At 34.9% G+C, this 26700-nt stretch overlaps 1 protein-coding gene across 1 annotated transcript in view; it reads right to left on the reverse strand.

Annotated features, from left to right (window-relative positions):
* Positions 1-26700, reverse strand: part of XPR1 (xenotropic and polytropic retrovirus receptor 1) — a 236222-nt gene that overhangs the window by 37435 nt on the left and 172087 nt on the right. Inside the window, exons 8-11 of the mRNA XM_002920794.4 lie at positions 25687-25877; positions 25298-25477; positions 19288-19459; positions 17970-18164 (exon numbers count right to left, since the gene is read on the reverse strand). Coding sequence (XP_002920840.1) covers positions 17970-18164; positions 19288-19459; positions 25298-25477; positions 25687-25877 — 738 coding nt within the window. The remainder of the gene's footprint in view (positions 1-17969; positions 18165-19287; positions 19460-25297; positions 25478-25686; positions 25878-26700) is intronic.

Here is a 26700-nt window from a genome sequence, read left to right on the forward strand (position 1 = left end):
ACTAATTTTTGACGAAGGCAGACAAACAATTTAATATAGGAAAGATAGCCCTTTGAGCAAAAGGTTCTGGGGCAATTAGACAACCATAGGCAAAAATATGAACCTCAATCTGTCACACACCTTATATAAAAATTTACTCAAAATGGATCATGAATTTGAATATAAGATATAAAACTCTTAGGAAAAAAAACACAGAAAACCTATAGGATCTATGGCTGGGCAAAGAGTTCTTGGACTTAAAACCAAAGGCATGATTCATAAAAGGAAAAACTGATAAACTTAACTTCATAAAAATTAAAAACTTTTGATTTGTGTAAGACCATGTTAAGAGGATGAAAAGACAAGCTGCAGACTGGAAGAAAATATCTGCAAATATTATCCAGTGACTTGTACTCAAAATATACAAAGAACTCCTGAAATTCAACAAAAATAAAACAAATAACCCAATTAAAAAATGGTTGAGAGGTCTGAACAGATACCTTACAAAGATGATACACATATGGCAAATAAATACCTGAAAAGATGTTCAACATCATACTGTCATTAGAAAATTACAAAGTAGAACAGCAATGAGATACCACTATGCACTTAAAAGAGTGGCTAAAAACCCCCAAAACTGATTATCAAATGTTGAGAAGGATGTGGAGCAACAAGAACTCTCATTCACTGCTGGTAAGAATGCGATATGGTATAGCCAGTTTGGGAGACAGTTTGGCAGTTTCTTACAAAGCTAAATATAGTCTTACCATAATTGCTTTCCTACATCAAGTTGAAAAGTTATGACCACACAAAAACCAGCATATGTTTACAGCAGGTTTATTCATAATTATGAAAAATTGGAAGCAACTAAGATTCCCTTCAGGAGGTAAATGGATGAACAAAAGTGGTACATTCATACAATGGAACATTATTTAGCATTTAAAAGAAATGAGCTATCAAAACATGAAAAGACATCTGAAGAACCTTAAAGGCCTATTGCTAACAGAAAGGAATCAGTCTAAAAGGCTACACGCATATAAGAAACAGTACGGAGGATCATAGGGGAAGGGAGGGAAAACAGAATGGAAAGAAATCAGAGAGGGAGACAAACCATAAGAGACTCTTAACTCTAGGAAACAAACTGAGGGTTGCTGGAGGGGAGGTCGGTGGAGGGATGGGGTAATTGGGTGATGGGCATTAAGGAGTGCACATGATAAGATGAGCACTGAGTGAGTGTTATATGCAACTGATGAGTTACTGAACTCTACATCTGAAACTAATGATGTACTATATGTTGGCTAACTGAATTTAAATTAAAAAAAGGGCTACACACTGTATGGTTCCAACTACATGACATTTTGGAAAAGGCACATCTATAGAAATAGTAAAAAGATCAGTGGTTGCTCAGGAGGAGGAAAGAGAGGGTTGAATAGGTGAAGCATAGGAAACGTTTAAGATAATGAAACTATCCCATATGAAACTGTTACGGTGGACATGTGGTATTATGCATTTGTCAAAACCCGCAGAACTCTAAAACACAAAAAATGAATCTTAATGTAAGCTACAGACTATTGTCAATAATAAATTTATCAATATTGGTTCATTAATTGTAACAAATGTATCACTCTAATGCAAGATGTTAACAACAGGAGAAACTATGAGACCGAGACGCGATGGGGTGGGTAACGTATAGGGAACTCTAGGTACTATCTGCTCAATTATTCTGCAAATCTGAAACTATACTAAAAACTCAAGTCTATTAATCACTAAAAATAAAAAAAAAAAAGACAAGCTGAAGACTGGGAGAAAATACTTGTAAATATTATCCAACAAAGTGCTAGTCTCTAAAATATATAAAAAAATTCTTACAATTCAATAAAGAACCAAATAATCCAATTCAAAAATGGGCAAAAGACATGAAAAGACATTTTACTGAAGAGGATATACAGAAGACAAATAAGCGTATGAAAAGATGTTCAACAGAATTAAAACCACAGTTAGGTATCACTACATACCTATTAGAATGGCTAAAATTTTAAAAAGTGACATCATCAAAGGCTGGCAAGGATGTGGAGAAACCAGACTACTCATATATTGCTGATAAGAATGTAAAACAGTACAACTACCGTGAAAATAGTTTAGCAGTTTTTATAAAAAAAAAACTAAACGTGCAACTACCACCACACTAACCAGCAATTGCACTGTTGGGGATTTATCGCAGAGATACGACAATTTACGTTCATCAAAAACTTGAATATGAATGTTTATAGCAGCTATCTTCATAACAGTCTGAACTTGGAAACAACACAGATGTCATTCAGTGGGTGAATGGTTAAACTAAAGTACATCCATCCATACCATGGAACACCACTTAGCAATAAAAAGGAACAAATTTGATTCATGCAACAACCTGGATGAATCTCCAGAGAATTATGCTTAATGAAAAAAGCAGATCTTGAAAGGTTACAGGACTATATGATCCCATTTATATAACATTCTTGAAATGACAAAATTATTAAATGGAGAACATATTAATGATTGCCAGGGGCTAGGGAGAAGTGGGGACAGGAGGGAAGACAGTGTGATATAAAAAAGTAACATGAGGGATCCTTATGGTGATGGAAACCTTCTGTACTAGATTGTACTAATGTCAATATCCTGGCTGTGATATTGTACTATACTTATATAATATGTTACCATTAGAGAACCTGTGTGAAGGGCATACGGGATCTCCATTATTTCTAACAACTACATGGGAATCTACAATTATCTCAAAATAAAAAGTTTAATTTCAAAAATAAAACTTTGCTGTTCCTCAAAACCCTGAGTTAACCACTCCCTCTTCTGAACCACCTCAGCACTTTACACAATACTGATAATACAGTATTACTGTATCTTTTTATGTTCTATTGTTGTTCTCCCTTATTAAACTGGGAGCTCCAAGAGAATGTCTTAAAGGCAAGATATGTTGTGATCATCTATACATTCCTAGCATCAAACACAGATTAACACTCTCCAGGTGTTTTGTAAATGTTTGCTGAATAAAATAGATGTGACAGAAGTAATCAAGAAGGCAATTCAATTACTAAATTGTATTTATATTCAATTTACTATTTGTAAAATCTTTTAAAAAAAATATTTATTTGAGAGAAAGAGAGAGAGCAAGCACAAGCAGGGGGAGCAGCAAAAGGGAGAGGGAGAAGCAGGCTCTCCACTGAGCAGGGAGCCTGATGCAGGACTTGATCCCAGGACCCAGGGATCATGACCTGAGCCAAATGCAGACGCTTACCTGACTGAGCCACCTAGGCGCCCCTGTAAAATTCTTATTTACTGGCTCATCAATAATAAAATGATCTCTTCAGTGTTTATTAAAGATTGCTTGCTGCCTTTCCCAACTCCTTTAGTAATATCACTAAATAACAGTAATTCTAGAGTGGATAAAATTATGTGTTTCATGGAGTATTAATCAGCCATCAAAAAGAATGAAATCTTGCCATTTGCAATGACATGGATGGAACTAGAGTGTACTATGCTAAGCAAAATAAGTCAGTCAGAGAAAGACAAATACCATATGATTTTACTCAGATGTGGAATTTAAGAAACAAAACAGATGAACATAGGGGAAGGGAAGGAAAAATAAAATAAGATGAAAACAGAAAGGGAGGCAAACCCTTATAAAATACTCAACTACAGGAAACAAACTGAGGGTTGCTAGAGGAGAGGTGGGGGAGATGGGGTAACTGGGTGATGGGCATTAAGGAGGGCTCTTGGAGTAATGAGCACTGGGTGTTGTATGCAACTGATGAATCACTAAATTCTACCTCTGAAACTAATAATACAGTAAATATTAATTAAATTGAATTAAATTTTTTAATTATGTGTTTCTGCCTTTTCTCCTATAAAGTTTCATTTAACTAAATGGAATGCTATCTACCATAATCACTTTATAAAGAAATAGAAAGATCCTATAAACTGACAATATCTCAGGTGCTTATTTTCTGAAGCTGTAAGAAAGCTTCAGGTAGTACATTCATATGGGTAGGAACTTTTTTAATTGAACTGAAAAAAATTAAGTCACAAACACAAGCTAAAATTATATTCAGTTAAAAATGGAAATAAGATTGGATAAGATTTCAGCAGCCATAATAGATGGCTGGAATTAGAGCTGAACAAAAAATAAATATAGATCACAAAAATGTAATCTAGAAATGTAAAAAATAATAATATATTTTCCACATTATGGCCAATTAACAGATCTAAAAAGAAATGAGGATATATATAATAGCAGACATGCATAGAGAGGGAATGCCAAAATCTTTTCCACCATTTTTCACACAACTTGCCAACATTCTATACTAGTTCAACATATCAGCTCTAAAAATGCCATCTGAAACAATTCTTAGTCTCAGAGTGAAACAGTCCAAGACTGTAATGCCTTTTTATAGAAATCTCCATTTGATACCTATTCTTTCAAATTAAATGCTAGGAGTAAAACTTGTATTATTTCAGACTTTACTAGTACTTCTGAAACACCTATTCAAATATTTAAATTTAGGAACCATCTCATCAATTGGAGTCATCAATACACTGTGAGATTTAATTAAAGATAATAAGTTTAAATAGTCTCTAATGACTTGAAGCTGAAAAAAAGCTGATAGGGAAAACATAAAATCTTTTTGTCAGTAAAGAACCCTTGGTACTTCTTTGTTTTTTGTTGTTGTTGATACTTCCATTAAAGTAACACTTTTAGTCTGTCTCTGCCCTGTTTTCTCATTTCTCCATAAAGAACTTTACACCTATTTCCTTAGAACCTTCTTATGAAGTGGGGACTGTAATTATCAGGTAACATGTTTGAGGTGCTGTAATTTAAAGCCCATGGTCTCATTCAATATGTTCGATGCTTCCCTACCATTCACTGCTTGGCTGTCCAAGATCTTACAAATAGTACAGTAGGAGGAAGCAGTACTCAAACTCAGTAGTTTCCACATTTGCTCAACACCACATCCATTTACAATCTCTGTTCTTTACATCCTACTATTTACTTAAGTGCAGTCAGTAGAAGCATCATGATGTACATGTTAAAAAGGCAAACTTTGGAGTCATCACCCTAATCCTACTGAATTAGACTGAAGGTGGGCCCAAGAATTAAGTATTTTTAAGTAATAATCCATGGTGATTCATATACATACGAAAGCTTGAGAATCACAGCATTATATCTTGCTGCCTTGCTGGAAATAAACTTTTTAGAGTGTAAAAAGGAATGGATTCAGAGGCTGAGAGTTCTGGTTTTGGTACTTACTGCCACATGACCTGGGGCAGGCAATTAACCTTCCTGACGTAAAAACAAACAAATCTGTTTACTTTCTAAAAAGGCTGGTATCAGATTCAAAACGAAATCATGAGTACGAAGAAGGTACATACTGGCAAACAGCTCTATTAGAATAACAGAATATAAGAGGCTAAAAAAGAGGTTTAGAAATATAGTCAAGGCCAACACCCTTTTAATTTTTTAAATGAACATAACTGTTCTCCTTTTAGAAAAAATTGCACATTCACCATAAAAATTTCATAGAAAGGCAAATAAACTGAGAGCACTGGACAACCATATTATTTATAAATGTTGATATATTTTTATTCATGCTTTTAAAATTTTTAATATTCTTACTTCATTTTCATTTTCTTACATAAGAGTAATGGTCTGAAGAATGTTAAATAATAGTGATGATGGCAGATACCCTATGTTAATCCAGATTTTAATGAGAATGTCTCTAATACTTCACCTTTAGTCATGATAGGGGTGTGTGTGTGTGTGTGTGTGTGTGTGTGTGTGTGTAAAAATATAGTACCTGCTGTATTTAAGATGTAACCTTACATATATATACATATATATATATATATATTTTAAATTAGTCAATGTCTCTGGCATTTACTAAGATGATCACATGGCCTTTCTCCTCCAGTACAGTGATATGTTAAAATATTCCTAAAATACCATAGTCATAGTATATTATCCTTTTAACATTTTGGTGGGTTCCAGCTCCTAATGTTTTATTAGGAATTTTTCTGGTATATTCACATGTAAGACCAAGTTATAGTTTTACTGAGGAATATCTTTCTCTGAATTATGCTATTTTTTTTTTTAAGATTTTATTTATTTATTTGACAGAGAGCAAGCAAGCACAAGTAGGGGGAGCAGCAGGCAAAGGAAGAGGGAAAAGCAGGCTCCCCACTGAGCAGGGAGACTGATGTGGGGCTCGATACCAGAACCCTAGGATCATGACGTGAGCCAAAGGCAGATGCTTAACAACAGAGCCACCCAAGCACCCCTGTGCTGGTTTTTAAAAGAGAAAAAAGATGCTTTCTTTCTTTAAGTTTTGAAACAGTTTAAATGGCACAAACTGTCTGTTCCTTGAAGGTTTGAAAGGTTTCACTTGTGAAGACATTTTGACCTGACACTTAAGGAGAACCAAAGGAATGAAGAAAATTGTGCTCAATTTGTAATTTAGATTTTCTATGTTTTCCTGAATTTACTTTGCTAATTTACATTTCATAAAAATAACTGTCCATTTTGTCCAGATACCTACTCATAATTATTTTGAATTGCTCCATGTCTGTAGTTAAAACCTCTTTCCTAATATTTTGCAGAAGAGTTTTTTCACACTTTCACTACAAATCATGGAAAGGATACCAATAACCAATTACCATCAGTTATAGTATACTTTCACAATTTAATTCTCATAATAAATTTATGAGGTAGGAATTATTTTTAAAGTTTTTTTTTTTTTTTTATTCGACAGAGATAGAGACAGCCAGCGAGAGAGGGAATACAAGCAGGGGGAGTGGGAGAGGAAGAAGCAGGCTCATAGCAGAGGAGCCTGATGTGGGGCTCGATCCCATAACGCCGGGATCACGCCCTGAGCCGAAGGCAGACGCTTAACCGCTGTGCCACCCAGGCACCCCTATGAGGTAGGAATTATTATCTCAATTTTACTAACCTCTAACTCAAAGAAGTTGAGTCACTTTCTCAGGGTGACAAAATTAATAAGTGGCTAAGTTAACCTCGTCTTACTGTATCTAGCTCCAAAGCCCATGTTCTCACTCTCAGAATAGTGCCTTTGGGGGCGCCTGGGTGGCTCATTCATTAAGCATCTGCCTTCGGCCCAGGGAGTTATCCCAGGGTCCTGGGATCGAGCCCCGCATCAGGATCCCTGCTCCGCAGGGAGCCTGCCTCTCCCTCTCCCACTTCCTCTGCTTGTGTTCCCTCTCTTGCTGGCTGTCTCTCTCTGTCAAATAAATAAAAAAAATTAAAAAAAATAAAAAATAAAAAAAAGAATAGTGCCTTTTACTAAAATGGTGCTTTTGAAATCCTTACTGGCAGAAGACTTGATTAAATTGAGCAGAGATGGATGTCTCTCTCAAGGTGGTTTAACTTTCTCCATTTTCTGCAATAGAAGGTTTAATGAAAGATTTTAAAAAATTGATTTCAAGTATCAGGTGAAATCATTTTTTTTCAGTTCTTGAGGAAGGAAATATACTTAGTCATACAGATCTTCCTCGATTTATGATGGGGTTACATCCCAATAAACCCATGGTAAGCTGAAAACATCATGAGTCAAAAATGAATTCAGTATACCTAATCTACTGTGCTCAGAACACTTACATTAGCCTACAGTTGGGCAAAATCATCTAACACAAAGCCTATATTATAATACAGTGCTGGATATCTCATGTAACTGAACACTACACTGAAAGTGACAAACAGAATGATTCTAAGTGTATTGGTCGTTTACCCTTGTGATTGTGTGGCCAACTGGGAGCTGCTGCTACTGCCCAGCATCATGAGAGTATCTTACTGCATCTCGCTAGCCTGGGAAAAGATCAAAATTCAGAATGTGAAGTACGGTTTCTACTGAATGAGTATCGCTTTTACATCATCAGAAAGTCGAAAAATCCTTAAGTTGAACGATGGCAAGTCATGGACCGTTTGTGTATTCATAACTGAGAAGGAAGAGGAAGATTGTACAACAGATCCTAGACTTTCAGTTCATCTTTCCTCAGGAATTCAATCTTTTCTACGCCAGCTATGAAATTGGGTGGGCTTTAGTATTCCACTTTGTTTGGTAGATGTTCATTTCCTTTAAGGAGAGTAGGGATAAAATAGTTGCAAGTAGTACAATTCTGCCTTTAAAAGAAATTATGGGGGCGCCTGGGTGGCTCAGTCGTTAAGCGTCTGCCTTCGGCTCAGGGCGTGACCCTGGCGTTCTGGGATCGAGCCCCACATAGGGCTCCTCTGCTGGGAGCCTGCTTCTTCCTCTCCCACTCCCTCTGCTTGTGTTCCCTCTCTCGCTGGCTTTTTCTCTCTCTCTCAAATAAATAAAATCTTAAAAAAAAAAAAAAGAAAGAAATTATGCCCGAGGTTATTATTCAGAAGTGACTAAAAAGTATTTATAGGCAGCCCTGAGAATCCCACAGGAAACAAAGAAATGAAACACATCCATGTGATATTTAAATAGTAGGTAGATGTTTTATTTTCCCTATTAAGTAGCAGCACTATTTTTTTTAATATGTGAAGAAAATACTGCTTTTAATGTAAGAAAAATTCCTTAAAAAATTTCTATGAAAACCATATCTTGTACCTCATTGAAAGTACCAATGAAACTAAGTATTAGCTTACTAGTCTTTTTTTTCATATTTTGTTCACTACATTCTAAGAAGCACCTTGGCAACATTCCTTGTTTATTAACCATATATATTAAGAAAATAGTGAGCTTTAACAAATACCTAATTACCTCAGGTATTGCTTAAGAAGTGAATTTTAAGACCCTCACAAAGAATACAACTCTAAGTAAATTATTCATGTCAAACCATTTTCCTGTCATTCAAAACAACACTAATATGTTAGTGCTTGCTTCCCTCTAATTCAAGAATGACTTTCAATTTTCTGGCAGAGAGGAATTATTTACATATTTGGCCTGACTCCACATTGCTCCTACTAATAAAAGCCTGTGACTGTTAATGTGAAATAGCCAGTTCCTGGCAATGTCTTTGGCTTTCCATGAGTGTGGTCATTAGGAACAAAGGATCAGAAAATGAACCTACTCTTTTAAAAGAACTGTTTGAATTATTCTCCCTCAACGTACCTTCGTGCTTTCTCAAACAGAAATTTATTTGGCACATGTAGGAATAGCACACTACTCTATCTGACCTTTCTGCCTTTGTTTACCACTAGTTTAACATTTAACATTTAACCTTTGGGAAGAGCTCAGAGCATTCTATAAACTTAGAAGGCAGTATGATAGAATAAAAAATAACTACAAGACCTGGGTATGAATTCTAGCTTTGCCACCTAATAGCTACTTGGTTTTGGAGTACACTATTGTATTCAGATTCATAACCTAGGTTCTTTCACTTAATAGATGTATGACTTTGGCAAGTAGCTTCTCTGTTTTCAATTTCCTCACCTGTAAAATGATGATCAAGTGCTTACCTCTGACAAAGACTCTCTCCTTAACTTAACCATAGTGCTCTCTAGGCCTCAAACTTGGTATCTATCCTTGTCAAGCCTACACCACCCAGTTGTAGCAAGAATCTTACTAAGTCAGCTTAGAGAGGACCCCTGCCCTCAATATCTGATCACTCTAAATATCAAATTCTTTATCCTCCACCTTTTATCTGACCATTCTGGTCTTCCTTTAGCAAGAATCCTGTCAAGTCAGCTTAACCAGAATCCTCCCTCATCCCTGATGTTTCCTTTTAGTAATTTTTCATCCACTGACCCCCTACCCTTCTCCTTGGCTATAAAATCCTCACTTGTTTGTTCCTATACTCAAAATTGAGCCTAGTTCTCTACTGAGATCTCTTTTCCTCTACTTCAGTAGTTCCTGAATAAAATGTGCTTTTGCCACTTTAATTACTGTCCAACTCTGATTCTAATACCTCATAGGGCTGCTGTGAAGATTAAATGGGTCAATACATATTAAATGCTTAAAAGAGCGTTTGACCCATAGAAATATTCAATAAATGTTAGCTTTTAATAATATGATTATTCTTCATCTACTATTTGCAGGTGCTTTGCATTACTTTTGACAAGCCACGATATAATATGCCATGTACCATATTATTTTCCTATTGGTGGACATTTATAGATTATTTCAGTTTTTTACTACATAATACTGTAAATGTAAGTTCATTTCTACCTATGGAAACGTTTCTATGGAAAGGGTGTTACTACGTCAAAAGGTATGGATGATTTTAAGACTTTTCGTAGAACTGCCAAATTGCTTACCAATTTATGCTCTATGAACAGAATGAGTGTTCATCTCTCTACATCCTTGATAGCAATAAGCATCATCACTGCTTTGATTAAATATTTCACCTTGAATTTCTTTTGCTATCAGTGAAGTAGAACATTTTCCATATGTTTATTAGCCATGTTTAATTACTCTACAAAATTGTTTATATCTTTTTCCAATTAAAAAATCAGCCAAAATAGATTTGTGTTGTGGTAGATTAGATTAGTTTAAAAATATTCACTACCTTCCCCACCTACCCTACCCCTACCACCCCTCTCTCATGATTCTTACCCCACTGGTGTTGTATTTAATAATTTTCTTTGGCTTCAGAATGAAAAGACTTCCTCTGGGCCTAGACATATGACTTGTTGATTCAGCCAGTAGGAGGTTAGCAGATAAGAAGCAAGCACAGGCTTACAATGTGTTTATGCAATAAGAATGTTTCTGCTAGTACCATGTGAAGAGTATTCCTTGGGGGTAACTACTGCCTCTTTAGTTGGGGCCCCAAGATGAAACACAGAACAGACCCAAACCAAACCTGCAGGGAAGAGCCAAAAGCCCAGCAGGAACAGTGGCCTAAAACAGTCCTGTCCAGCTGAGTCCAGGCTAGTACCACCAATTCCCGGCTGACCCACATATGCATAATTGAGAATAAATGACTGCTGTTTTAAGTTACTGAGTTTTGGGGTGACTTATTATGTAGCAATATCTGATTAGTAAACTTATTGTATTATACTATACAACTCTGAAGGAAACAGATTCATATCTAATCTACTACTCAAGAAAAAACCTAGAATTCATGTCCAATAATACATTTGCCTGCTCATTTTTTTTCTGCTGAGAATACCTATACACAATAATTTTCATTGATGTTTATACTTTCCACCAATGTTCTCATGTAAAATTACATACAGTAAATTGAAATGAAAGTTAAAAATTCTGTTTGCAAGCAACTGTCTTTAAATTCCTTTCCAATTAGATAAAATTATTTCATAAGTTGAATTTATAATGTTCAACTTCTTATTTTAACCATCACAGAGCCTCTTTCCCAGTTTCTAAGCAATATACAGATTATTTTTAAACTTTAAACTTTGTACATGAGTGCTTCAAAGTAACATAATTTATACAGAAGTGCTAACAAATTACACGGATCAGTTGTATGAGCAATTAAGAAAACAAAGGTGACTACAGAAAAGACAACAAAAATGGTATCAGGGTATAAGAATATGTGGGTGTTTTTTTTTTTTTAAGTTTTTTTTAAACAAGACAAAGAAGATATAAAGGAAATTTAATTTATTCAAAGCTATAATATCTTTAAAGCAATTTAAGATGAACTACAAATGGGATTGTTGGTGTATATTTATAAAACCATTTAAAATTAGCACAATGCCAAGTAGATAAAAGCTTGAGAATATTTGTAAGAGTCAAAGTAATAATCAGAAGCAAACAGTGTCTTACATTTGATTTTAGCATCAGAATTTAAACCAACATTGACGAATATGAATTTTTTAAAAAAAATCTATTTGCATTAATTAGGCTAGAGAAATTACAGCAGAATATATCAAATTTCAAAAGGGTTAAAGATTTGAGCTACTTTTAATAGTATGCCAAAAGTGAAAGCATTTATCCAAATGATTTGTTTTTAAAATTTGTGTGTTTAAAAAAAATTAATGAAAGTTTCCCTAGAGAATTAAAAAAAAAACATATTTCTATTATAATATAACAAGGGTAAAATTTGGAAATTCTGGCATAGCAGCCTATTATTCAGGGTAGAAACAGTTACATACTGGCCATACCCCAGAGAGGAAATAGTTCAGGACTATGTGTGCTCACTCAAAACAATGAAATGACTATTTGCACTGAAGGCACTGCACTACTGCTGAGGAATCCTCATTAGGGGGCATAACACCCCTTACAGAATGTTAAAGAAGAAGGGATCTACAAGGGCCCAGGGCACTGGAAAACCACCAAGCAAACAAACATAAATGAACTCGGCTTTTAAATGAGCAGAGAATATGTCTTATTTTCTAAGTATTTTAAAAAGTCTAATAGCAAATGCTTGTTAGCAAATGCTAATAAAAAAGTGAAAAGGAAAATATTAAGTATTTTTAAAATAAGGTTTTGCCTATAGATTTAGAGAATAGCAAAGAGCAAAATCCACTGAGAATTTATGAATATTTCAGAAAGTTGGAAACTATAAATGAAAAACAGAAAATCTAACAAAGTGCTCTCTTTCCCCATCAACGAGTCAGAAATAACACAATGGCTTTTTCTATTATTGTACCTCCCACAGGCTTTTTCTTGCCAAAGCCAAGAAACCTCAAGGACACACAAAAAACATTCAAAACACTTTCCTGTCTCCTCCAATCCTAATTCCAACAAAAAACTTGTAGGAGTTGGCTTCAAATTTAGGCTTGTAATGAAATGTGAATTCTTAAAATATGGAGATTGGCTGCTAGCTAAATTCTTTTGTGTCTAAAATTGATGGAAAGTAAAATATACTGAAATGTTTAAAATGTGTTTCCTTCTTACTATAACAAGCGAGGGCTAGCTAAAATATTACAATTAGTCTCCCTAAAAATGGGTCTAAACCTCTCCCTTTTCCCTCACTGTTAAAAAAATGATTTTAGGTACAGAGATAACTGTTATGCTACCATTTTACAAATCATGCAGCATAGACATAACCTTTGAAACAATCTCGAAAATGCCCCCAATAATGCAGTTACTATGGTAACTCTTGTAGGCTAGTTCTCTGAAAAGACTCAGATTCCTGAATCTGAACAAGATTACCTCACCATCCTCTACACTTTCCTCTCCTCATAAAATTTATCCTTTATCGTAACACTTACAAATTCAATAGAAAAATATCTACCCCATTAACCATACAAAACCTATTTTTCGGCTCAAGGATCATTTCTAAAGTGTATGTTTTCTGATACCTTTTTCTCTTGGAACACTGTCCAACAAAACAAAAAAAATCAAATTCTACTTTTGACCATCACTCAACTGTCCCTGAGTTGTCTTTCCAATTTTTTCCCCTCTGTTTTAGGCTTTTTGGAGGGAAAAAAAAAGTGATATAAATACTTAATATGTCAACAATACAAAGTGTTTTTTTAAATTTTACATATATGATTAAGATATATAACCAATGGTCCCTCTAAAAAATGCTTGCTTTTTAAAAATTTGACTGTGGGACATGAATCAAGTTTAGTGAGTAAACATCTGTGTTACATGAACAAAAAGCCAAACACATTCCAAACTGATACTCGTCCAGTATAAGGCCCCCACCCAAGGGATCATAGGGCTCCTCTTAAAAAGATTTTCCATAAAGGAAGTCACACATATACCAGCTCTAGACAACAAAGAAAATTCTATTTCATTTAATGATAAATTCCATTTGTGTAGCAAGTTAGAGTTTATAAGGTGATTCCATGTACACTATACTTTATTTAATCCTTACAAGAAATTTGCAAAGTGAACAGAATATATACTACAATCTCCACTTTGAAGGGGCGGTTCTATTGGGGGGGGAGGGCGGGGTTGGAAGCCCTAGGCTGAAGATCAACAGAAGTGGGAAACAGAAACACCTCCACACTCACAATTACACAGCCTAGAGCAAAACACATAATGAGATAACTGGAATTCTCCTTAACGTAGACAAAGAGATAGCTTGACTATTACCTCTGGGAAGTCTCTACTGGGGGCTAGGTTAGGGACTTGTGCTGCCTGTAGGCTATTACAGTACCCTGCTTATTTCTCTACCCACTATTTTAATGTCTTTTTTTTTTCCTCTTGTGGTCAAAAACACACAGCATAAAATTTATCAACCACTTCTAAGCATACAGTTCAGAAGTTTTAAGCATATTCACAATTGCAACTGTCGTGTAACCAATTACTGCCTTTTTACCTCTTTCCCCTAAATTTTTTTTTTTAAAGATTTTATTTATTTACTTGACAGAGAGAGACAGCCAGCAAGAGAGGGAACACAAGCAGGGGGAGTGGGAGAGGAAGAAGCAGGCTCCCAGCAGAGGAGTCCGATGCGGGGGCTCGATCCCAGACCGCTGGGATCACACCCTGAGCCGAAGGCAGACTCTTAATGACTGAGCCACCCAGGCGCCCCTCCCCTAAATTTTTTAATAGCAAGAATGACATGTTGTTTTTTTGCTTTATTTTTAGTGCCTAGCACAACTGGTACACAGAATATTCACAGTAATACTTACTGAAAAAGTGTGCTTATGCACCTACCTACCCATTCACCTACCTCACACTAGAATTGACATGTTTACAAAACGTTGTATAACTATGTTAATTTAACTTTTTCTAATTTGGCTGACTGATTTTCCAGTTAGGGGATATGGCAGATATACTCTATAAACTGGAGGAGTGTAATCTGTAGTTCCAAGATTTAAAAGAAAAAGAAAAACACTTAATAACATAAGATAAAGCATTTTACCAAAAAATACTGCACTGGGAAATGTGTACTGAAATTAACAATATCTTGATTTTCCTAATTGTTTCTTGAGCGTGCTGAGCTATACAAGGAACATCTGAAATTAAACGTTCTATAGTCCTACTCTACTCAAGCTTTTTAGTATACTCAGTATAAACAAAGAAAGCAAATGATTCTAGTGACTAAAAAATCCTTTTTTCATTTAGTTTATGTTTAATTCTTTCTTCAGTTTATTTTCAACTCTTTGCTTTCGATAAGAAAACTTGATAGAACAATAAAAATAATTACTGATGACGGACTACAATGCAAAATTTTTTTTGGTGTATAACTGAGGATTTGTCTAAAAATTGAGTGACACTGCAGAATAAAACTTGCATTCTCATGTATATAGCTATTTAACAAGGTTTCTCAGAGTTTACTTATATAAAAGCTGAAAAATGGAATAGAGTAAGTAATATAAATTTACCTCAATAAGAAACGTTTATGTGATAATTATTAAAATGTATAATACATTTGTAATGTTACTTTGACCAACTATCAATAATAATCAGGGTAATGATAATTACAACACAGAAAGAAAAATCTCTTACAGAAAGAAAAATCTCTTAGCATCTTCTAGTAACAGGAAATTAATAACTTAATTTCAATTTACATATGTATGTATCAGACAAAAGTCATTAAAACATAAAATATTAAACATTAAAATAAAGTTTAATGGAAAAGAGATAAAAAATTTGACTGTTGTAGAGTTGCTTCACTTTTTAAAAAGATTTTATTTATTCATTTATTTGAGAGAAAGAGAGTGGGGGTGGGGGAGAAGAACAGAGGGAGAAGGACAAGCAGACTCCATGTTGAGTGCAGAGTACAATGCTGGGGGGCTTAATCCTACAACCCTGAGATCAGGACCTGAGCCGCAATGAAGAGTCAGACACTCAAACGACTCAGACATCCAGGATCCCCAAGCTGCTTCATTTTCAAAAGAAAAAAAAAAATCAGGGTGAGTATCATGCTTTTATATTTAAATTACCTGGACATACTTAGTAGAAATATTTAGCAGTTTTGTTTTAGTGAATATTTGGGCAGCTGGGTAGCTCAGTCAGTTAAGCATCTGCCTTCAGCTCATATCATGGTCCCAGGGTCCTGGGATCAAGCCCCATATGGGGCTCCCTGCTCAGTAGACAGCCTGCTTCCCCCTCTCCCTCTGCCTGCCACTCACTCTGCTTGTGCTCTACCTCTCTCTGTCAAATAAATAAATAAAATCTTTAAAAATAAACAAATAAAATAAAATGTGAATATTTAAGGGGCACTTGGGTGGCTTAGTCAGTTAAGTGTTCAACTCGGTTTTGGATAGGTCATAATCTCAGGGTCGTGAGATTGAACCTTGTCCGGCTCTGTGCTCAGCACAGAATCTGCTTGAGACTCACTCTCCCTCTGGCCTCCCCCCACCCTGTCAAATAAATACATCTTTAAAAAAATAAAAAATAAAATGTGAATATTTAAAATACACTGCAAACTACTTTTTTTTTTTTTTTTTTTAAATTGGACAGACACAGACCACAGTGAGAGAGGGAACACCAGCAGGGGGAGTGGGAGAGGGAGAAGCAGGGTTCCCGCTGAGCAGGGAGCCTGATGGGATGTGGGGTCAATCCCAGGACCCTCCTGGGATCATGACCTGAGCTGAAGGCAGACGCTTAATGACTGAGCCACACAGGCGCCCCCGTAAACTACATTTTTAAAAAATATTCAAACTTAAGATGAAAAATTTCAGATGTGAACTTAAAAATGTCAGAGAATATAGTTTAATAAAAATGATAAAATAATATAGTTTTAAAAATTCTTTGAAGGAATACATGAGCAAAAAAAAAAAAAAAAAAGTCTGAAGATCACAATACTATCCAAAGCATGCTTCCAGCTTTAGGTTATTAAATGCGAAGCTGGTGCAGATTTGAGGAATTCAGATTTTCAGCTTCATCCTGAGTAGTATCAGTATAGTTAAAATAAGTTATATACTAAAATAGTCAACCAAAAAAACACTGTTACCCAGCATGGGAGAAAACTAAAGGGTTCTTAAGGCATAGGGTACCATGTATCAAATCAGTTGCCTGACTTATAAATTCTCTAGTAACAACCTTGTGAATCATGATGCATGCCCAGACTAAAGAAAAGCATTCCTTAGCAAGAGCTAAAATTATGGGAGCTTTCAGGAAGTGTTTCTTTCACTGAAGCACTTAGTTAAATTATATCATTTAATAAGAGTGCCTACATAGTGATAAAATTATTGGCTGCATTATCAATATTACTTAAAAGTGCAGAACCTACTGCAGAAAGTGGAAATATGTTACAAAGTGTTCTACTGGACCAAACTGCAAGCCTCACAAAAAAAAAAAAAAAAACCACTGCCCCAGTCTTTCAAGGCCATCAGACATACTTCAGATTAAGTAGCTAGGAGCTACTAGCTAAGGCTCCTAAAATACAGTGTTTCAATTAAAAAAAGTCACTGAAAAAAATTTTACATAAGTATTAAAAAATAATTATAATAATTTCAATAAGTAACATTTCTTTACTACCCACAGATGAGGGTGCAGTCTCTAAGGTGTAGGCTGATACTGATTTACATAGACAAAGACAGAACACATTTTAGTAAAAGAAAGCAAGATCTTTGATTGACAGTTCTTGGAAAAAGGTTAAAAATTCAAAAGGACTGAGTACATGTGGCTCAGAACCTAAAAGCTTTTTTCTCCTCCCAACAGAAGAGCAGTCTCAAGTAATAACTGGTTGCTATGGAGATAAGAAACTAGAGAGATCAGAGAACTCAATTTGCAGTTAAATGGGCTGGAAATAATTCTTACTACTTGGTGAAGAAAGGCGATTAAAAATATACATGATTGCCAGAGGGAATCTTTTTCACCTAGCATTTCCCAACCTCATTATAGAACAAGAAGTCTAAAAAACCAAATGAAAGCCCAAGGTGTCTAAGATAGAGCACATTAAACATAATTCAGGATTTCACACATTATCACAAATCCTTCCTATTCTGGATGACTTTGACTCCTTTTAACAGTACTTGTTAATAAATACTGGAATGAGACTAAAATTGTGTTCAAGAACAAACTAGTATAACTGAGGGGACTGGAACTTCAGTGGACAAAAAAAGAACATGACAAATGGAAAAGTAACCAGAGTAAGAAAAAGATTTAAGTAGTGAAAAATCTTTGGGTTTTGAAAATCTCTTCACAATCATAGAATACCTTTGTGAGTGCTGTAAAGGGCTGCAAACGTCACCGTGAAGAAAGTTGTGGAGTATTTCCCAGCATTAACTAAATGAGGAAAGGCCCTTTTTGTGTCTCGGTATCGGCGCAGGCACTGGATGAAGCGAAGCCAAGCAGGAATGCACTGAACAATGGCCCGCACACCATATGAATATTTGTGGCAAATTTCTGGTTCTGTGAAGATTTCAAAGAAGAAAAAATTGTAATTTAAAGAAATTAACTGTTCGTATCATTTTGTTATATGTTATAACCACTATCAAAAGTCCATAAAAGCAAGAAGCCTTTCAGAATCACTTTCTTCTCTGTAACAATTACATTCTCAAACTTTTTAGTGATAAATAAACCAAGGAAAGAAGACAAATACGTAGGGTGAATGTACAGGGAAAATCTGCCCTCTCATATTTCAGACTACTTCTTCTGAATCACTTTCTTTGGAATGTGATAAAACTATAGGAAAATTAGAAGATGAGTACACTAATCAAAGGAAAAAGTTCTGTAATTTAATACATCTGGAAAACATACAAGTATCACTGATGACTCTAGTCAATTTCATGAACTCCAAACTGCCATAATATATGGCAATGGATTATACATGCTGTACTCCACCCTTTTTTTAATGAAGAGCAGAGTTTATATTTTTAAATGAGAAGAATGGAGTTGGTAAATCAATTTTTCTTCAAATTCTGAGAATGCATTATAGTGCGATCAAGCTACAATAGAGTTGTGGTCTGCTGACAATCAATGAAAATGTGTTGCCACTGGCTTCATTAACTTTTGTTAATCAGATGTTACGTAATCTGTCTAAATTTGGTCTTTGTCATTAAGGCAAAATTCCTTAATAACCTGAACTCCTGGCATACACTAAGAGTGGGAAAAAGAGCCAGAAGAAAAAACAAGATCCCTAATAAGAATTAAAAAACAATCTATAATGACTTTCTCAAAGCACGTGATCTAACTCTAAATAATCATTATTTTTGCTCATTATGAAGCAATACTGTGATGGAAACTGTTGGCACTAAAGCATTTGTGATATAACTACCAATGTACTAGGACTTTTTTTTTTTTTAGTTCTAGAATTCTTTTAAATGTAAGTTGCAAATCTCTTGGCAAATGGATGGCTAAAATCATAACATATAATTTAAGAGCCAAATTATATCAGATAAAGAGTGCCAAGTACATTTAATCAAGTTTGTAATATTATTGGATGAGGTTTCACCATGATCTTAAATTTCTCATTCCCAATATTTCTTGGTTTACATTGGCAGTTTAGAGGTATGGATGCACATTCATACCCTACCTTCTGAATTATTTGGCAACAGGCCCCCACTTTCATCCCATTTGAGCTCAAAACTGTAGAAGCAGATCATATATTCCAGGTCCATCAATATCACTGACAGGCTGTTCAGCTGATCGGCCAGCCAGAAATCAGCAAAGCCTACCTTATGGAAGGGGGCTGTAAATACTCGAAACTGGGAGAAAGAAAAAAAATCAAAGAACACAGAAACAAGAAAATTCATATTAAATTTCTCTAATTCATAGACATGAATTAGAACCATGCAGCATGATTACTTTAGCTGATAAAATGGAAACCAATGAACCAATGACAAACACAGGGAGGGACCTGGCAACACTGGCGAGGTTGAGCATTAGTAGTGAAGGGAATGAGTTGAATAGATAACCAAGAAAGGAAATTAAAGTGGGGTAGAGAAGGCAGGAAAAGCTGTAGTTAGAAAACAGAAAGCGGAGAAGGTGGGAAGAGTTGAAGCTGAAAGCAGAGGGTGGCAGAAGACAGAAGCACAGAGAGGATGTTAGGCTAGTGTTAGGCTCTAGGGTAAATTTTGCTAGGGACCCAAGTGCTATGATAATTTCTGGAATATCCATCTTAGCTGGGATGAGAGCTTAGCTAACTGAACACGAAGCTCTTCTTTGCCTACAAGGAGAGGAAGGGAAGAATGGTACGTCATCTGAAGCATGTCTGCCTATTCTCTAACCAAAGTCACTTTCATTTCACTAATGCCATGGTAATAATGGTATTTATCTTGAAATTATGCCACAAAGATCATCGACCCATATCCCCACTGTTATAAAAACAATGTTAAATGAATTCAGATTAAATGTACTGAGTACTAATCCATGCTGTATGCTTTTCTCATAATGTCTTTTTCATAATCCATTAACTATAACAATTCTATAAGCCTGATACTATTCATATACCCCTTTTACAGATGACCTAGAACAAGCTCATCCTGACTTATTCTGTGGAAAACTGTTTAGGACTGCAAAAGGAAACTTGGCACTGCAGAGAGAGGAAGACTCAGATACTAATGTAATCATCAGAAACAGGCTCTAATTGTGCAGAATGCCTTGAGAGGCCCTGAGGAAAGTGAAGATGGAATGAAGGCAGCTTTTATCCTCACCCCGTCGTACCCTTTCTGTCTTAAACAGGTAAAAATGAACTCCTAAAACAAGGAATTCTCACAGAGCAGCAGTTTTGAGAAAATAAGTCCACATCTACAGCTCTCTTGCTATTTAGCTATATTCATTTAGTAGACATATTCAGCATGGGAGACTGATGGCTCTTTCCCCTTAGACTTGGCTGGTTCTTTCTGTTTGTTCTGTAAACATTTTTCTTTATTATTGAGGGAGATAAGTAATTTTATTATGAATCCACCCTGGACATCAACTATCTCTGAAAGGTATTGGGGTGGGGCTTTGGAAATTAGACCAGATATCTGCAGGGCATAGTATAGGCTTTGAAATACCTTCTGGAGCTGATTTATTTTGAGTCCATGGCTCAGTTTCTTGATCATTCCTTGCTCTTTCAATAAGTTGTGCAATAAGCCAGAGAGACAAGCTATACTGTTTACAACCATGAAGTTATGGGGGAAGCAGAGCGGGGTGAGGGCTGGGGACTTAGTGGTTGAGATTTTAGTCATTTATGCATGAAGAGGTCCTGGTACCAGTTTATACAGTATTTTAAGAAACTCTGGGGTGCAGAGTAGACTTAAAGATTCAGAGAGACAGAACAAGAAGATTTTAAGATATAATATCAAAAGGATCAGGAAATCTAACTCAATCTCTAGTCATGGACTCTTGTGAAAACAATAGCCTAGGGCAAATTTCTCACTGACATGAGACAGACTACCATCACTCTCATAGTCTGCCAAATCCAGCCTCAAAATCTAGCTAATACAGAAAACTTCCATCAGAGCAGAAGAGGAGGAGAATGCACTAAAGAGACAGGGAAATGGGACTACAAAAGGAAGGGAGTGGCATGAAAATAGAAACTGGAAGGGAAAATTTACAGAAGATGAAAAAAGGAAAAAAGGAGGGAATAGTAAATGTCGGTATAATACAACTAAGAAAGGAATCAATTACAGTCATTCAGCATTTAATTATATAATTGTATATATTTTTTGTATATTTTTTGTATTGTATACATATTATTGTATATATATTACACATATTTGTATATGTATATAATTATATAATTAATTATAGTCATTCAGCATTTAACAAAGATTAAGTATTACTATATGTCAGCCATTGTGGAAGTACAGAGATAAATAGAACATAGTTTCTACTCTCAAAGACCCACAGTCTGGTTGGGCAAATATATACCTAAAGATACAATGCTAGCACTGTGTAATAAGTGCTGTTACAGATAAATACACAAAATATCCTAGATATACAAAGAAGGGAGAGCAAGTAGCTCAGTCAGAGACAGGGTGGGGGGGGGTAGAAAATAGACAGATCATACTGAACTCCCTGACATTTACACATAGTCAAATTCTTCTTGTATTTATCTGAATTCCCCTTTATGAGAATTCTCCTTCTTCCTTTCTTATTCTGGCTAAGGTCTTCCAACTTCTACATTGTGATTTTGATTAAAATCATAATGATTCACTGAGTAACAGTATTAAGAAAGCTAGATACAATTCAAAATGTCTGGTGTTTTACCCACCTACACAAAAAAGCCACTGATAAGTTATTACAAAGGATATATGCTAACATCATTTTCTAAGTTAACGCAGCTAAATAGTTAAGGAGATGAAGTTTAATTTCTACTTTTAGAGGCTTTTGAATAATCACACTCTTTCGATTTTTATATTCTATTAATTTGAACCACCAGATCAAAGTTAAACACCTTAGGTAAGGTCACTATCAGGTTTCACTGTTAAATGGCAGTGGTTAAGAGTACAGATTATGGAACCAGACTGGGTCACATTTCATCCCCATTACTTACTGGCTATGCATTTAACTCTTCTCAAATTAGGTTTCTTCATTTATAAAATGTGGATTGATAGTAGCTTCAACCTCATGGTTATTAAAAGGATGAAATAAATTAACATGTAAAGATGTCCAGAACGGTGCATTATTAAATGAGAATACCTCTCTATTCTCACAGTAGAGACATGCATAAACATTTTACTATAAAACAAAGAAATTATTGGAAAAATCAATTTCCAAATTATACAGGAAAGGACTTTAATTTAAAAACTTTAAGTAGCTTTGAGGGCGCCTGGGTGACTCAGCTGGTTAAGTGCCCGACTCTTGGTTTCGGGTCAGGTCATGATCTTGGGGTCCTGGGATGGAGCCCCATACTGGGCTCTGTGCTCCACGTAGATTCTGCCTAGGACTCTCTCCCTCTGTCCCTTTCCCAATTCTCTTTCTCTCCAAAAATAAATCAATAAATTTAAAAAAATATACTTAAAGTAGACTTTTAGAAGAATAAATTGGTATTTTTGTTTAGAAAATCTGAGCCATTGCTTATGTTTCCCAACTGGATTTCCAATTAGGGCAAATACAGATCTGCAGAGATTTATGACCTAATTAATGCAAATAAACTAAACTAATTTGATATGTATCAAAATAAATTTCTAATAATAATTTTATAATTTTTTTTTTTAGTTTTTTGGGGGAGATACAGCATAGCATATAAATTCCAAAGATTTAAATTTCAATATGGATATAAACGGTATCCAGTGTCTACCACTACGGCTAAGTGATATGTGTTCTTTTCCACTAAAAATTAAAGAAAGAAAAAAAAAAGAAGGAAATGTACTTTTACTTTATGATGAGGCTTAAAAAAGAGAAACATAACTAGGGTGGAAATATTTTTGTTAATTCACTAGAAATAAGTCTTAGGTTAAGTTTTCTCAGTAAGATTTGAATTAAAATAAGTTAATAGGTCAACTAAAATTAAGATGCTCTATAAATAACATTTTTCCTGTATAGAATTATTATTACAAATATAACAAACCACAATACTTCTTTGTGTATTTTGCTGCTTCTGATGGTGCATTTTACTATTCTCTTACTCCTTATTATATCATCACTGCCAACCTATTCCATCAATAAGGCCTCACTTATTAGCACACAGCTGATGCATCAATAAATGTCTACTCAATGGGGAATCATTCTGCTAATAAGACTAACTGGTCATGCATGAATCATAGCTTACTATTTAAACAGAGAAGGATGCACTGGGGAAATGCTCACTTTACACACAATATATACAACGATATTATTCTGTTATTGCAATGATACAACCATATTACCATCTGAGTTTTCTGAGTCTTTCAAACCTCATTTCAAAAAAACTTTATTGAGATTTCATAATAGTTGAAGCAGGAGATAATAGGTATTTATAATCTTAAAGTTATTTCCTTGTAACCAGAAGAATACTACATTTTTATGCAAATAAGTTTTACAACTCCACAAAATCTAGCAATAAAATGACAAATACTCTCAAGATAAAAAGGTAATCTAATATTGTTGTACTAACTGGATATGACTTATTTTTAGTATAAATAAAAAAAACTGGTTCAAAATTTTTCTTGTCATAAAAAATTTCTTTAAAAGCATGTTTTCTAAATGATGACAAAATGTATGAAAGGTGATTGCATACTTTTCAAAATACTCTTGCACATCTAAGTTCCACACTTAGACCCAAAGTTAGGCCTAGTGGTGCTATATTTAATGGGAATGATTTGCTCTTTTATTTATCAATATTTAACGAAATTGGAGGAAAAGAGGGATATTCTCAATTTGTGATGAAAATCCTACTGGAAGGAACAAGAAATACAAACAAATGATAATCAACTTTGGGGGAAAAAATCAAGTATATCTGGGTCATTTTCTTTTCCTGATTGCTATAAGTACTTAACCTTTTAATTTTCACAGCAACTCTGTGAGGTAGGTATTATTACCACCAGTTGAAGAACAGAGAGAACAAAGCCAAGGAAGTTATATCATGCCAAAAATCTCACTCACTAGAACGTGAGTGGCCTTTTGTGTGTTTTTTAATAGGAAAGCCATAATGTATGTCCTCAGAGTTCAAAAATTTAGATATAGGGAATGTATTGCTAAGAACAATGACAAAAAAATTCTGCTAATCTTATTAAGGGTCATATAAAAGGAAAAAGAAGTTAAAACTACAATTCTCAAGGCAGTATGCTAAGGTGGAACAAAAAAGTAAGACAATAAACAAGAATTCTGAAAGTATCAGTAGAGTCTAGTCAATTTAATCACTAATCTTCACTTTACTGTTAGTTGTCACTTACAACCTAAGAAATAATTACAGGAGAGCAATCCCAATAATTTTGAAAATAGAGTTGGTTTAACTCAGCAGTAAGCAGAAGCCCCTTCCCCAAGCTATCTTTACACTGTCACAGAAAATACAGCAGCTATTTTTGCAAGAAATTCTATATCCTATTGCTGAGACTGTATGATTTTGAGATCATTAAGAAATAAGTAAAGTGGAAGAAGAAATGGAATTTATTATAAACAAGAATCAAAGTCAGTTTCTCAAATTAAAGCTGGCAATCTGGTAAGATATTCTTACTGATTTTAGAGGACTAATCTTTTGTAAAATAAAAATGGTTTACTACTACTACCAATTTACAGGAAAATAATAGTTTCACCACTTCTAAAAAAAAAAGGAAATTCAAAGAGTTCAACATCTTATCACAGCTGGTTAAATAATTTGTATTTAAAAATACTTAAATTGATCATGAATTAATTATTATTAATTTCCAAAATCATTTCAGTATCTTGACACTTCATAGTCTTTGAGGAGGAAAAAAAATGCATGCGTGCTTTTCCCAGGGCCACTGCACGGTACAATATAAGATGTACCAATTACACTATATTCTTTGCCCCTGGCTCTAGAGCACCACTCACACAGACGACAAAGTGAACCATGCCTTCAGGACTTGTACAATACAGCCGACAGGATTTCCTCCTGGAGGAAGCCAATGACCCATATATCACTCTAAAAATGGTAGACAAATTTCTGGACTTACCAGCAGTTTAAGCAGCCAAAACCGGGACTTATAATAGAAAGTTTTGGTGGGGTTGATAAGAAAGAAAACCATAAATCCGTAAAGGACAAGTGGATACACATATGTGGGGATGACACTAATCGGAGCAAAGAAGCATGCCAGAAGGCTCAGGCACCACAATATCCCAAGGAATCCAGCAATCTGATAAAGGGTGGGAAAGACAAAGAGAAAATGATATTTTTATTTTTACCATTACTCAGAAATATCTTCAATAAAACAAAGGTAGGATAAATGTTTAGATATATGTCAATAATCTTCGTCAACTAGATGATGGATTTCAGTATCCACGAAACCAGCTATATAGCTAACGTAAAATAAATTCATGGGATTTTATGTCTTGCTTTGATTACCTCAAAAAGATGCTGATGAGACAAATTGCTTCTCGGATTAAGTTCGAAGATGAGCACATGATTCACTCCAGCCTGTCTCCAACCGTATGTGTTGATGCCCAGTAGAAAAAGGAATTCAATCAGAAGAAAGCCACCCCGATAGATTCTTATCAAGGGCCATATACTTCTATCTGTTTCAAGTTTAAATACAGCTGAAAAAATACCAATTGGTTAGTTACAAAACTCATGATGTCCTCTATAATTGTCTTCTTTCTTAATTCTCAATTATACAGTCCTTGGCATAAAAAGTTTTTATAAATAAACCTAAGCCTAGATCATCTCAAGAGAATGACAAACTTGCTTCCAGGTTCTTTCCCTTCTTCATTTCACTCCGCAAAATGTCACCAGAATAATTTTCCTAAAACTTGACTTTTGGCATGTTAGTCCACTGTTCCATTAGTTTCTTAGATTACAGAGAATCACAGTGAAATTGTTTAGAACTAAAAGATCAGTTCTGTCAGCTAAAGATTTCCGGCATGATATAACTTCCTTGGCTTTGTTCTCTCTGTTCTTCAACTGGTGGTAATAATACCTACCTCACAGAGTTGCTGTGAAAATTAAAAGACATAATATACATGAAAGCAACTGAAAATAAAAGCAAGTGAACACTGTAATGTTATGTAAATGATAACAGTTAATATTTACAGAATGTTTACTATGTGCTAAGGGTTGTTCTCTATTTTTACATATAATAATTCATTTAAACCTCACAATGGTTCTATGAGTTAGAAACTATTATCTCCCTTTGACTGGTGAGGAAATTAGAGCACAGAGGGCTGACTGAGTAATTTGCTTAGGATTACCAAGCTAGTAGAGGGCAGAACCAGGATTTTAACTCAGTTTTTCTCCAAAGCCCACAGTCTTAACCATTATATTCTATTGTCCATACGCCCATACAAATGTTCAGTACCATTATTACTCTATAGTTCTCTAATAACTATAACGTTCAAACACCTTAGCCCTGTAATTCAAGTT

This window comes from Ailuropoda melanoleuca, chromosome 8, assembly GCF_002007445.2.
Source record: "Ailuropoda melanoleuca isolate Jingjing chromosome 8, ASM200744v2, whole genome shotgun sequence".
Lineage (NCBI taxonomy): Eukaryota > Metazoa > Chordata > Mammalia > Carnivora > Ursidae > Ailuropoda > Ailuropoda melanoleuca.